This window comes from Bubalus bubalis, chromosome 20 (assembly GCF_019923935.1).
Source record: "Bubalus bubalis isolate 160015118507 breed Murrah chromosome 20, NDDB_SH_1, whole genome shotgun sequence".
NCBI lineage: Eukaryota > Metazoa > Chordata > Mammalia > Artiodactyla > Bovidae > Bubalus > Bubalus bubalis.
In genome coordinates, this window is record NC_059176.1 from 26,183,079 (window position 1) to 26,195,545 (window position 12,467).

General features: G+C 43.3%; 1 protein-coding gene across 5 annotated transcripts in view; it reads right to left on the reverse strand.

Moving 5' to 3' along the window:
- Nucleotides 1-12,467, reverse strand: part of NPAS3 (neuronal PAS domain protein 3) — a 964,678-nt gene that overhangs the window by 29,531 nt on the left and 922,680 nt on the right. For all 5 annotated transcript variants that reach the window (XM_025271190.3, XM_025271193.3, XM_044933430.2 and 2 more), the window contains one exon: nt 2,131-2,324. In XM_025271190.3, coding sequence (XP_025126975.1) covers nt 2,131-2,324 — 194 coding nt within the window. The remainder of the gene's footprint in view (nt 1-2,130; nt 2,325-12,467) is intronic.

Consider the following 12,467-nt stretch of genomic DNA (forward strand, 5'->3'; position numbering starts at 1 on the left):
TTTGGTGGTGAGTGGTGCTGGTAGAACTCTCAATCAAGGGAACTGACATTTGTTTTCAAAGACGCAAAGCTATAGTTCATGCTTTGACTGTCTGCCGCCTCCCTGGGTATCCAATGTTCTACATTTTAAAACAGAAGAGACTGCTTTATGGGCTGTATATTCTCTTTCATGGGTGCACACATATGAAAGATCCCCACAGTGGTTATTTGGACCACTTCCATACCATTTAACCTGACTTCTGAAGAGAAATTAGAGACAGGGAGACAGATAGAGTTCAAGTCTTGGCCTCAGTCAAGACACTTACCCTCTCTCTCTCTAAGCTGATACTGCCTGGCACTGGTGGACATGGGCAACACCAGCCTCCCAGAACTGTCCTGAAGCTTCAATGAGACAGCGCTTTCAATGTGCTTTGCACGCCGCCGAGGGTGTAGGAGGTGTTCAATAAATGTTAGCACTCCCTATTATTCCTGGCCAACTCTAGCTACTCATTCTGCTGAACTCATCTTCCTGATTCTCTGTGGCCATTGAAGAATGCCTTAGACATAGCCAGGTAGGTATATAGTCATGGTGATAAAATTTTAATAAATACTCTCAAAACTTGACAAATATATTGAACTACTCATTAGATAATAGTGACAGGCTCATGATATCTTCTCCCTGCCTGAACACCCTAAAGCTTGGGTGGGTTATCTTTTCCCAGTGAATCCTTTCCTCTGAATCAAAGCCTGACTGGGAAGGGCGACATTTCTAGTTTGATCCCAACATCTTTAGCGCTTCCCAGTGGACTGGATGTGGGCACTGCCTGTCTTCTTCATGTCTGGGCCGGGGAGAGAGATCACTTTCCTAAACCACTTGACCATCTTGTTCTTTTGTTCCCAACCCCCTCCCCCGCCGCCCCCCCCTCCCCCGTCCTGTCCCCAAGAAGGAACAACACTGCCAAGCTTCCTTCCCACAGCCACACGTGAGCACCTCCCCTCCACCCCCTCCCCCTGCCCCGGGATTCTCTCTTCCTCACATCAGCCTGATGATAGACTGGTGACTTCTAGGTGAGAGGTCTGAAGGGGCACTGTCCCATCTTCTTGTCCCTTGCTTTGTGCCTAATGAAACAGTGAACTTCTTAACCAGAGGCTAAAAAGTCCTTTTGTAAAAGCTCAGTATTGAGGAAGGGCTGCCAAGTCACTTATATGATGGGTCATCTTTCTTTAATCTATCCAAGTGAAATCCTCAGGCTTATGAAGTGTTATTGAAGAGTTCTGCAAATTTCTTTTTTGTCTTTTTTCCTCTAGGGAATCTCAAATTCTTATTTGTTCTCTACATGCTTTGTAGACTGAATGTTTGTGTACTTCCTAAATTTGTCTATTGAAGTCCTTACACCCCGACGCCTACCTTGGGATAGTATTTGGAGGTGGGACCTTTGAGAGTAATTAGTTTTAAATGAGGTCATAAAGGTGGAGCCCCCATGATGGGATTAGTGTTCTTATAATATGGAGAAAGATCAGAGCTTGCCCTCCCATATATGAGAACATAGCAAGAAGCCAGGAAGACACCCCCGACCCTGCACCCCCACCTCCCACCCCTACCCCAGCCTGCCACCAAAGGAACGTTGTCAGCCTGCACCTTGATCTTAGACTTCTCGGCCTCCAGAACTGTGAGAAATGTCTGTTGTTTGAGCCACCCGGTCTATGGGGATTTGTCCCAGCAGCCCGAGCTGACTAGGAGAAGGTACTCAATGCCTGTGTGAACACTGCCCATCATAAGGCTGGGCCCTTGCAGTAGTCAGGAAGGGGGTCTGGCTGAGGCATTAGGAGATAGCTCTCGCTGCATTGTTTTGCCAAGAATATCTCAGTCCTGCTCACTCCTTGGGTTCTCGGCCAAAATGGGTCTCAGTTACAGCATATGGATGCCTGGGTATCCTAATTCATCCCATTGTTGTCCCTAATGTAAATCAGGGCAGCAATGTAAATTTCAAATAAAAAGCATGGTTGGTGTCAGTCCAAGCAGCCATTAAAAATAAGATCAGGATTTATAATGAGCCTCATTGGGAGAGTAAAATCCTTCAGACTGCTGAAAACACCGGCCCTTACCAATGTGCAACATACAACAGGGCAAATGAAAACAAAAACGAAGTACCTATTTTCACAGTAAATGATATTGAGGTCCATATTTACTCGAGTGACGAACATATGGCAGTCAATTCTGACTTCATTGATCGTAGGGGGAGGCAGGGCATGAGCCACAACCACGAGCCCCATGATTTGGCTGGGGACGGTCCTCCCGTGGGACAGTGACACCCTCAGTCGTAGCCGGCCCGTTATGTGAATCACCTGGAATAGAACATTAAGTACAGGACACAGTCAAATTTACATCCGGGCTGTAACAGTACTTCTTTTGAGAAATGCAGAATCGCATCTGGAATAACGAATGTTAGCTTGAATCTGGTGTAATCATAAGGGCTGTCAAAGTGCCCTCAGTGTCCTCAAAGCAAGAGACAAAAGAGAAATAGTCTTATACTCTGAGCATTTCTCAGGGCAGCATTATTACTGTGCTATTGCTATTTTTCAGGACTTATTTTTTCTTTTCAGGTTTAGAGGAAGTTCACAACCAGATAAAAGGACAAAGTGAGCCCTGAGCTGCAAACAGAAATGTTTGCATTTTCATCCCTTACTAGTGGACGATATCTGTCCTTCTCCACATTTCTACTGAACGGGATTCCATGGACGTCTCTCTTCAGAAGTGTGGCTCAGAGCTTTCCTTCATTCTCAAAAAAGCCAAAGACTCCAGTGATTTAAGAGATTCAGTGACAATGACATGAATGTGTCCTTTTAAGCATCAACATTCCATGTTAGGCAGTGCTGAGTTACCTGTACATGTAACACCAATCTTTATCACAATGCCCTCTGGGATCAAAGGTCAGAGGACCTCAGCGTCTGATTTGTTCCTTGAGCTCTTACGGCAGTAGATCAGGAAGGCTTGCACCATTTTGGTGACAGCTCCGAAGTACTTGCTCAGAAACAGGAGGGAGAACAGTGTGCTGCGATTTTTGGTTTCTTAGACAAAGTATGCCATGGATAGTCCTGGCCACCCACCCAGAACCAAACAAAGTTGGTTCATCTTCTTCACGTTATTTTCAGTGATATGTTTTTATAAAGCCATCTTTTGAAAAAATTCCTTTGTTTATGAATTGAACACAGGAGATGAGCCACAATGTGAGTTTCCTTAAATAATGTTTTGGGAAAATGAAATCATAAAAAGACAGAAAGAATGAGGATTTGTGTGGCACTGCTTCTGGGTGACAGAAGGCACATATGTATACGTATGTGTGTGTGTACCCTAGTTGGGTTCCTCGCGCCCTGTGACAGCGTGGGGTATCCTCCAAACCAGGTTGTAGAAGTACTTGCCACCATTCCCTGTACCTTAGAGCTCAAGTTTTGTAGCTGGTCGAGTTTCTGTGTTTGGTTTGCCTCTCCAAATGCACCCCTGAGCACCAGAGACACCTTTTGAGAGTCTCCTTTTCCTACTTTGTCGGAGGAAACTGAAGTGGGAAGTGGGTCTCTGACCTCCCTGGAGGGATAAGAACTAGCATCTGCTCTCCTTCCTAGGGGCTTGGCTGGTAATTCCTTTTTCATTGTGTTTTTAAGTTATTCAGTCTTCCAAAAACAAAGCCACTCTGCTGTCAGTCAGGAAGCAGGATCAAAGCTTATGGGGCCGCCCTTCGGAGTCCTGGCTGTTCTAAATGTACTCTTCCCTGTCCTCCTTCATGTTTGAGCCCAGAGCTGTGGATCTGGAAACCAATGAGGAGGATTATTTAGGTTATTTTAGGAGCAGCTTTTTGACCACCCGCATTGAAGTTGACTAAATTCATGCTTAATGCACCTTTGCTTTCAGCTTTGGTCAGACGAGCTGCTTTATGAATATTTGAAAATGTTCCTAGAGGCAAGGATGCTAAAACATCATCACAGACACATATTTTTGCAAGACCTCATTAACTAATAAAGAAATAGCTAAAAGAAATGGGATTAGCTTCACAGGAGGGGTGTTAACAGTCCCTGGTCCTCCTCCCAGCTAGGCTTACATAGATGCTCATTTATCATTATCTGTCTTGTTTTATCAGGAACACTCAGCTTCTTGGAAAAACACAGATCTATAAATGCTCAGGAAAACTCATACCCAGAAATGATATGTTAAATAAATCCCCACTTGGTATTCTCTTCCAAAGCAATTTAAAGGCATCTGGGGTAGCAGACATTTGAGGAAGCCAGGCAGGCTACTGGGGAGCCGTGTGCATGTCAGAGCCACCCGCCTCGGATCTCCTCCAGCTTTGCCCATGGCCACTGAGCTATTGAAAGGGGTCAAAAGTTGGGTTGGGCAGGGACCTAGGTTTGCCATCTCCTGATTTTGTTCTCCTGGAGAAAGCCACTCTACCTCACTGCATCGCTTTCTTTTCTGTGAAATGGGGATAATAATGACTATTCTGCAGTTATGTCATGAAAGTCAAAGGAGGCAGTTGTGGTAAACACTTTCTAAATCGTAAAGAAGTATAAAAATTTTCATTATAATTCTGTTTGCCCTTAAAAATAATAAGGATAAGGACTGATTATACATTTGATCTTGACCACAGGCCAAATAAATAATTATTGCTTTAAAGGATCATGCCATTTGTATTTGGGAGAAAAATTGGGAGAGTCTATTTTAGGTCATTCTCCTTTTCAGTTTTTAAGTGAGGAAAGTGGCTCTGTAACATTCCTCCCCTAACCAGAATCATCGGGCTTGGAAATGGCAAAGAGAGCCTAGAATCCATGTTTCCAGGTTGTGTTTGCCCCTGGAGAAGGAAATGGCAACCCACTCCAGTATTCTTGCCTGGGAAATCCCATGGGCAGAGGAGCCTGGCGGGCTACAGTCCATGGTGTTGCAGACAGAATTGGACCTGACTGGGTACATGTCAGCAGCAGGTTGTGTTTGAGCATCATTTCAACTTTGTTATGCTTTTATACGTTTTAAGTGCATATTCATATCGCACCAAAACATTAGAAGTTTATACCAGATGCCAATTTACTGCCTTAAGTAAACTGTATATGAACCTTTGAAATGATTTCATATACGGCAGAAGCCCAAATTATTTGAAAAGTCTGAGAAACTATACAAACTAAGAAGGGAAAAAAAACCTAAGAAAATCGCCAATGCAATAAACAAAGCAGTTGTCAAGAAATGTCCAAGAACATCAGAGTGTATTTGTCTGAGTGTATGTACATCTGGGGGTGGGGGAGAGTGAGGTGTAAGAGAAGAAAAGATATGTTAGGTCCTGTAATTAATTTTGGGGTTTAAATCATGGTATTTCCCCCAAATCCATTTCATAAGGCCAACAGTTGTTTTTTTTTTTTCCCTCCCATTGTGAGAAGTTATGTTCAGATTTTAGAAACATGGCGAGAACATGTATCCAAACAGTTTGTTTGTTTGTTTTACTTTGTAGTTGCTTTGAAGGCCTGAGGCTGGATAAAAAGTATTATCAGAAGATCTGGGTTCATATCCTAGCTCTGGCACTGCATAGTCATGCAACTATGATGCTCAGGGAATTGAAATGACTTGCTTACTTTCAGGTCAGCATATTAGGGATTAAAAACCTAGTACAGGGAATAAGTACTCTGTAAAGATGTCTTTTATTTTCTTAATGAGGTCATCAAAGGGCACTCTTTTGGTTTTTTAGTTTCTAAAACATATGCAAGGAGTCTTGATAGGTACCAGAGAGAAGACCAAGGTGGATCAAATGTAAACCAGTTCTCAAGAGTTTACAGACTATATACAGTGAGAGGAAACAAACAATTACTCTTAATATATTAAGATTGGGAGACGACATAGGGTCTGCTCAAGCGGTTTCTGCATTCTGATTATATGACAGAATCTCCTGTGCAGTGTTGTTAAAGCATGGACTCCAAGGCTCCCTGCCCCAGAGATTCTAATTAGGTAGGACTGGGCTAGGGTCCAACGTTTGTTTTTTAGAACATCAAAGGTGATATCTACTACAGGATAGTGTCTGGCTAAAGCATTTGGACTTCTACCAGTGGTTCTCAACCTTACTACACATTGAAATCACCCAGGGAGTGGAGTCCCCACGTCCAAGCTGTATCCAACACCAGTAAAATATGGACCTCTGGGATATAGGGCTGCTGAGAGGATTAAGTAGAAATGTATACAAAGTGCCTGGGTATATGCCTGATACACAGTATATGTTCAAAAAAAAAATACTATCTTCTTAAATAAAAAGTGTGCACCAAAGGAAAGGTATAGAATGAAATTTTGGGGATGTCAGGGTAGGCAGAAAATACTTTTGACTGAATGGATCTGGAAGGCTACATGAAACTGGCACTAAATTAAAACTGCCATAAGATATAATCATAGAATGGTAAGAGGGGTTCCAGATAGAGAAAAGGGCTGGAATATAAAGTACAATAGAAACAAATACAAAAGATAACCTATTGGAGACACCCAGGGAGCCAGGAGCATTTCAGTGAGGGTTAGCAGAAGAGACTGGAGAAGGCAATGGCACCCCACTCCAGTACTCTTGCCTGGAAAATCCCATGGATGGAGGAGCCTGGTAGGCTGCAGTCCATGGGATCGCGAAGAGTCAGACACGACTGAGCGACTTCACTTTCACTTTTCACTTTCATGCATTGGAGAAGGAAATGGCAACCCACTCCAGCATTCTTGCTGGAGAATCCCAGGGACGGGGGAGCCTGGTGGACTGCCGTCTATGGGGTCGCACAGAGTCGGACACGACTGAAGCGACTTAGCAGCAGCAGCAGCAGCAGAAGAGACAGAGATGGGGCAAATACTAGGTACAAGCAGTAGAAGTTGGTAATGGGACCTGGAGAGAAGCATGGTGATTTTCAGCCTGTGTCATAGAAGATGACGGTAGACTAAATGGTGACTGGAAATGCAGGAATTGCTAGCAAAGGGATGAAAAAGATTTCCCCATGGACACTTAGTATTTGAGCAGCCTGGGGAGATGCTGGGGAAGGTGTCCTTCAATTGTTGGAAAAAGGGGTTGAGTGCTTAAGAGATGAGAGATGAAGGTATGGTTGAAGACTTGGTTGGTTGGTTGGTTTGTGCTTCACTTTGTTTTTTTTTGACTGGAGGTGATACTTAAGACCAAGCAATTCAATGGAATTACCAACAGAGAAAACATAGATAAGAGAAGAACACCAAAGGCATCCTCCTACCATGCCAGCCCTTTGAGTATCTGAGGCCTAAAGCAACTTAACTTCTCTAAATTGAATTTCTCTTACTCTATAATGATTACTTTTGCTTAAAAAGTGACCATTTCTGAAAACTCTAAGCCCCCTTTTTCTCCACCCACAATTCCATTCTGGCATAAATGCCAAGTTTGCCACATGGTTGCCAGGCCCCGTGATAATATCCCAAAGAATGGGATGGCTTTTTTGTACAGTTAAGCAGGTGAATGAGAAATGATGTTGAATACAAGTAGATAAACCTAAATACTAATATGATTTCAAGAACCGTGAAACCATAAAAATAGTAATTTTAAAGTGAAAGGAATACTGTGGCTTAGAAATAACATTGAATTGGGAAACAGAACAATTGATTTCAGTTCTGGCTCTGGTGACCTGTGGAACGTCCTCTAGCTTGACCAGAGCAGTGTTTCCTCAGATATAAAAGGGGAAGATAAGAGTCAGGTGCTGATACCTAGGGTTCTGTCTAAGTTCTAGAGAATTCTATGACCTACTGCTCAGTACAGGGGCTCTCACTGTGCTGTTACCCTACCTGCCACTCCCCTGACAGCTCCATGGTGAGGGCAGGAGCTTCTAAGGACAGCTGCAAGCTAATCAATGCAGAGTTTACTTTAAGAATTAATCAGTAGGGGTTTAGGGGTCCTATCTGAGTTGGAACGGTGCTTTTGGTTTTGGCCAACGCCAGGTAAAAATTGCCTCTGTGTCCTAAAGGTTGTGTTGGTCTGGTCTTTAATCTACAGACCTTCTTCAAAAGAGATTTCTGAGTGAAAAGGTTCTTGAACCCCGAGCTCAGTTTTATGTAAGAGCTCAGTTCTTACATTTCCTTTCATTGTTCTTGTTTTATCATAAAGAGCTGTGCAAAAATGCTAAAGCCCATATTTTTCTAAACCCCTTACACAGCACTGCCCAGACACCAGCAACAGTGAAGCAGTAAGCACAGGATTTCTGAGTGGAAATCCCACCATCTTTGATAAAAATGTCCAAATTAGCATCATTTGACAGTTCCACATTGAAGAAATCAGTGTCTGACTTTTAGTTTTCTTCTTGGACACCACAAGTGAGCGTGTGCCATGTAGAGAGTACATGATCACGGAGTTTAGGACGAATGTGGGAGTGTTAACAAGCCATGATTCTTGGACAAATATATATTTCTCTTCCTGCCATATGCTCCTTTCTGTCATCTGTTGGTGATAAACACTTAGATGCGCTCCACTAATATCTTCTCATTATAAACAAGCCCATCACAAAGACCTTGATAAAACCTCCCCTCTGTCAATACTTAAGGAAAGAAAGTCCGTGATGGGAAAATACATCTGGAAGCTATTCTCCATTCTTTTAGGAATAAATCTCACTACTGGCCCTGTGAAACATTTTCTTTATCAAAAGGAAGTGCTAAGTATTATGTGCATTATTTTCCACATAAAATGTAAAGCACAGAATAAGGCTAGGCACATGGAGGAACCAAGAAGCTGCAGGCAGGAAAAAAACTATGATTCCCTAGGTTTAGAGCATCTTCAGAGATTTTTTTTTTTACTTGTCCTTTAAAGGAATCCAAATTTACCTTAAAAATTAAGCTTCCTTCTGGCACTCTGGTCTTTTTTCTTTTATTCCCCTGTAGAGGTCTGGTTCAGCATACAGATCATCAAATCACTAGCTCGGGTGGGAGAGTTAGCTAATTATTTTTAAGTGATGGGGGCTCTGGTGGCCCACAACCTGCTGAAAGATAAGGGCTTAGCTGGGTCTTCTGAATCTAAACATCTAGCCTACAGCCTAACAACTTAATCTAAACCAGCAGGAGAATATCAACCTCATGTAAATTACTTCATGCAAATTTTTAGGGAGTGGGATTTCCTGAATTTAGAGCATTATCATCGGTTGGAGAAAATACCCTAACAGGTCTCTCTGTCCCTGTCTCTTTGACTCCTCAAACCTAAGTCTTTGCACAAGGCCTGAAAAACAAAACCAATTCATCTGAGACCAGGAACTTGTCCATAGAGGCAGACACTGGGGAGGAGAGGGCTCGCAGCTGAAGGAAGTGCCTTTGGGCTTTGTGAGGGGCAGGAGAACAGCAGTGTTAGTTCCCTTCCCTTTCCAGCATCTCAGATTTTATTTCTAGAAACTGACTGGCTTCTAGGAATGTTTGTCATAATTCACAATGAAACGTAAGCAATTGGGGATAAGAAAGGACAGAAGAGGGATAAGTTGACTTCTCAAGGCAGAGGTGAGATTGAGGGTGAGGGGAGAGGTCCAGGGGGAAACTGGGTCTTGGCAGGGAGCAGGTAAAGATGCACGCCTCTTCCAGGGCCAAAGGAGATGCAACAGAGGAGAGGTGGACGTGGAATGTCATCATCAACTAGGTCTAGAGGTGCTGACCAATTCAGGAACCACGTGGCTGGTAGGAGGCTTTCTGAAAGATTGTCCCTAAAAATTTCCTTAAGAGCAGGGCTCTTCAGGCTTGGGTAGGATTTAGCACTTAAGGCTAGAGGACTAGCTAGAACTGGAGAGAGTTTTAGATGGGCTCAACTTAAGGGCAGCTCTGGTGGTGGAGAAGAAAGGAGGTGAGGCTGGGTACAAGGGAAGTATTCAGGGCAAAGTTAAGGAAGAGGAACCCCAAGCAGTTCTCAGGTAGAAGGACGACAATGAGAAAGTGTGAATTCCCAGGGACTCCATTTGGTTTGACTGTTAAAGAGATGAGCAGGAGGGGGAATGTAATTTGAGTACAACCAGTTGATGCTTGGTCTGATGGCTGAAAAGATTCACCAAGGGTGGGTTGCAGAAGTGGACAGACCTAGAGCTGTAGGTAAGGGCATTCCCAACTCTGGTAGGCAGAGGAAGGAAGGAAGCCAGGGGCTGATTTCTCTGTTTTCACTGAGATTCTAAGGTCCTGAAAGCAAAGACTCATGATGCATAAACATGAGGAAGGGGGCATTCTTCCTCTTACAGCCGAAGTCAACTTGCTCTGTCCTATACGCAAATAACTAAATGAGCCAGGCACACGGGGGAAACATATTTTGCTCTTTAATTGGAAAGCCCACAACACCTAATGCTGATATCAGGGATTTATTTAAAACCCCAAACCCTCTAGGGTTAGTGTTTTTTAAGTCTGAGCATGTACAAGAATCACTTGGAGAGCTAGATCCAGGGCAGGAATACAGATGCAGATGTAAAGAACAGACAAGTACATGAAGGTGGGGAGTGGGGAGGGTGGGATAACTGGGAGATTAGGTTTGACATAAATATACTACCATGTGTAAAATAGCTAGCTAGAGGGAACCTGTGATATAGCACAGGGAGTTCAAGGTGGTGGGAGGGAGAGGACATATGTACACATATGGCTGATCCACCTTGTTGTACAGCAGAAACTAACATGACATTGTAAAGCAATTATACTCCAATTAAAAAAATAACACACACACAAATAATAGAGAGTCCAGGGTTCTATGCCCCAAACTCTGGATTCTTTAAAGCTAGAAAGGAACCTGGAAATCTGCGTGCCTCCCAGCATTCCAAGGGCTTTTATGCCAGTGGTTAGCATAGCCATCCTTTCAGTTTTGTTTGAAGGGCAAGCCATTGGGTCACAAAGTGGGGCTTCCCTGGTGGTTCAGCCAGTAAAGAATCCACCTGCAATGCAGGAGACCTGGGTTCAACCCCTGGGTTGGGAAAATCCCCTGGAGAAGGAAATGGCAATGCACTCCAGTAATCTTGCCTGGAGAATCCCATGGACAGAGGGGCCTGGCGGGCCATAGTCTCTGGGGTCGCAAGAGTTGGGACATGACTTAGTGACTAAACTACCACTCTTGGGTCCGTCTAGCTGCATCTTTATCTAGAGCTGAATGGATCTAGACATCTTAGAAAAATGACCCAGTGGCTTATCACAGACTGCTTCCTAAATGAGCAAAGAAAGATGTACATTTATGGTTAAATCAGGGCTGAAAACCCCTCTACTCTGTAAACACAACCCCTTGTCTTGGTTCCCTGGAAGTGGAGGATCAGCTCTTGATAAGCAGAAACCCTGGGCTCATGTGGGATTGGGGCGTGTTTTCTGTGCACAGGGCTGCCTGAGGGAGGCGCTGGGAGCCCTGCCAAGGCTCCTTTACTTGTGGGCTGCAGTGTTGTGCCCCACGCGTCTCTGGGGAGGTGGAGCTCTGCCAGTCCCTTCTCCCTAGCCCAGCCTGCCCCTGGCTTAGCTCCTGATTAATTCAGGGGAATCCTGGGAGGTTAACCCTTAATTTGATGGCTCCAGTGGGGAGCTTGAGAGATTGGTGGTAATTTATCACCCTCAGGTTTTTTTTTTTTTAAATGTATAAACATTTTCCAAGGCAACACATAAAAAATTATTTTTAAAATCCACATTTAAAAAACATTAGCCACAGCATTCTTTTCTTACATGACTGTATCCTCCAAACACAGCAATTGCTTCTCATCCATCTCTGTTAACAAGCTTCAAATATAAAACATAAAAAATGTAACTACAATTAGAGCCTTAGATTCTCAAAATGTGGTCAGACTCCATATTTGTTTCCTATTCCTTTCGGAGAAAACAGTCTTTCTTCTACCAGAGATAAGATTTTTTTTTTTTTTATTGGGATAGTTTAACTAAGCTGAAGAGATTTCCTTAACAAGATTATGTAAATGTATGCCAAGGCTATAAACCACATTTTCTCAGAGAGTGGAACACTTCAAATATCATTTAATCAAACAGGACCATGGATAGAAACACCTTTATAAATTGTTAAGGGGCAAAGCAAGAAGGCTGAACTATACACATCTGATCAAATTTCGTTTCATTCAGTTACTTTATTAAAGTCTCCTAGAGAAGGACAGAGGAACACTACCTCTGTGGAGGGCAGCATTTTTAGTCCTCTGTCACTTGATGTGGAGGAGGGATATCGCCCCTTACGGCCCCTGGAGGCCCCTATGGCTTAATGTCGCTGACTTGAGGGTAGAGAGGCAGTTCTTCCCAGTGTAACTGACTGCAATTGTATTTGCATTAAAGAGGAAAAAAAAAAAAAAAAAAAGACTCGGAATTAGACTTATGCCCAGTGATCCTTCACCTATAGATGCCTGTGGAAACACTATATCATATTCTTTCTTTTCTTGAGCACTCACGAGCTCCTATTAGGAAACAGATAATTCAGATATTTTCTGTTTTTTATCCTTGCTCCATTCATCTTTGTCGAAGGCATGTTTTACGTCAATTTCTTGAGTTTAGTGACACGTCTT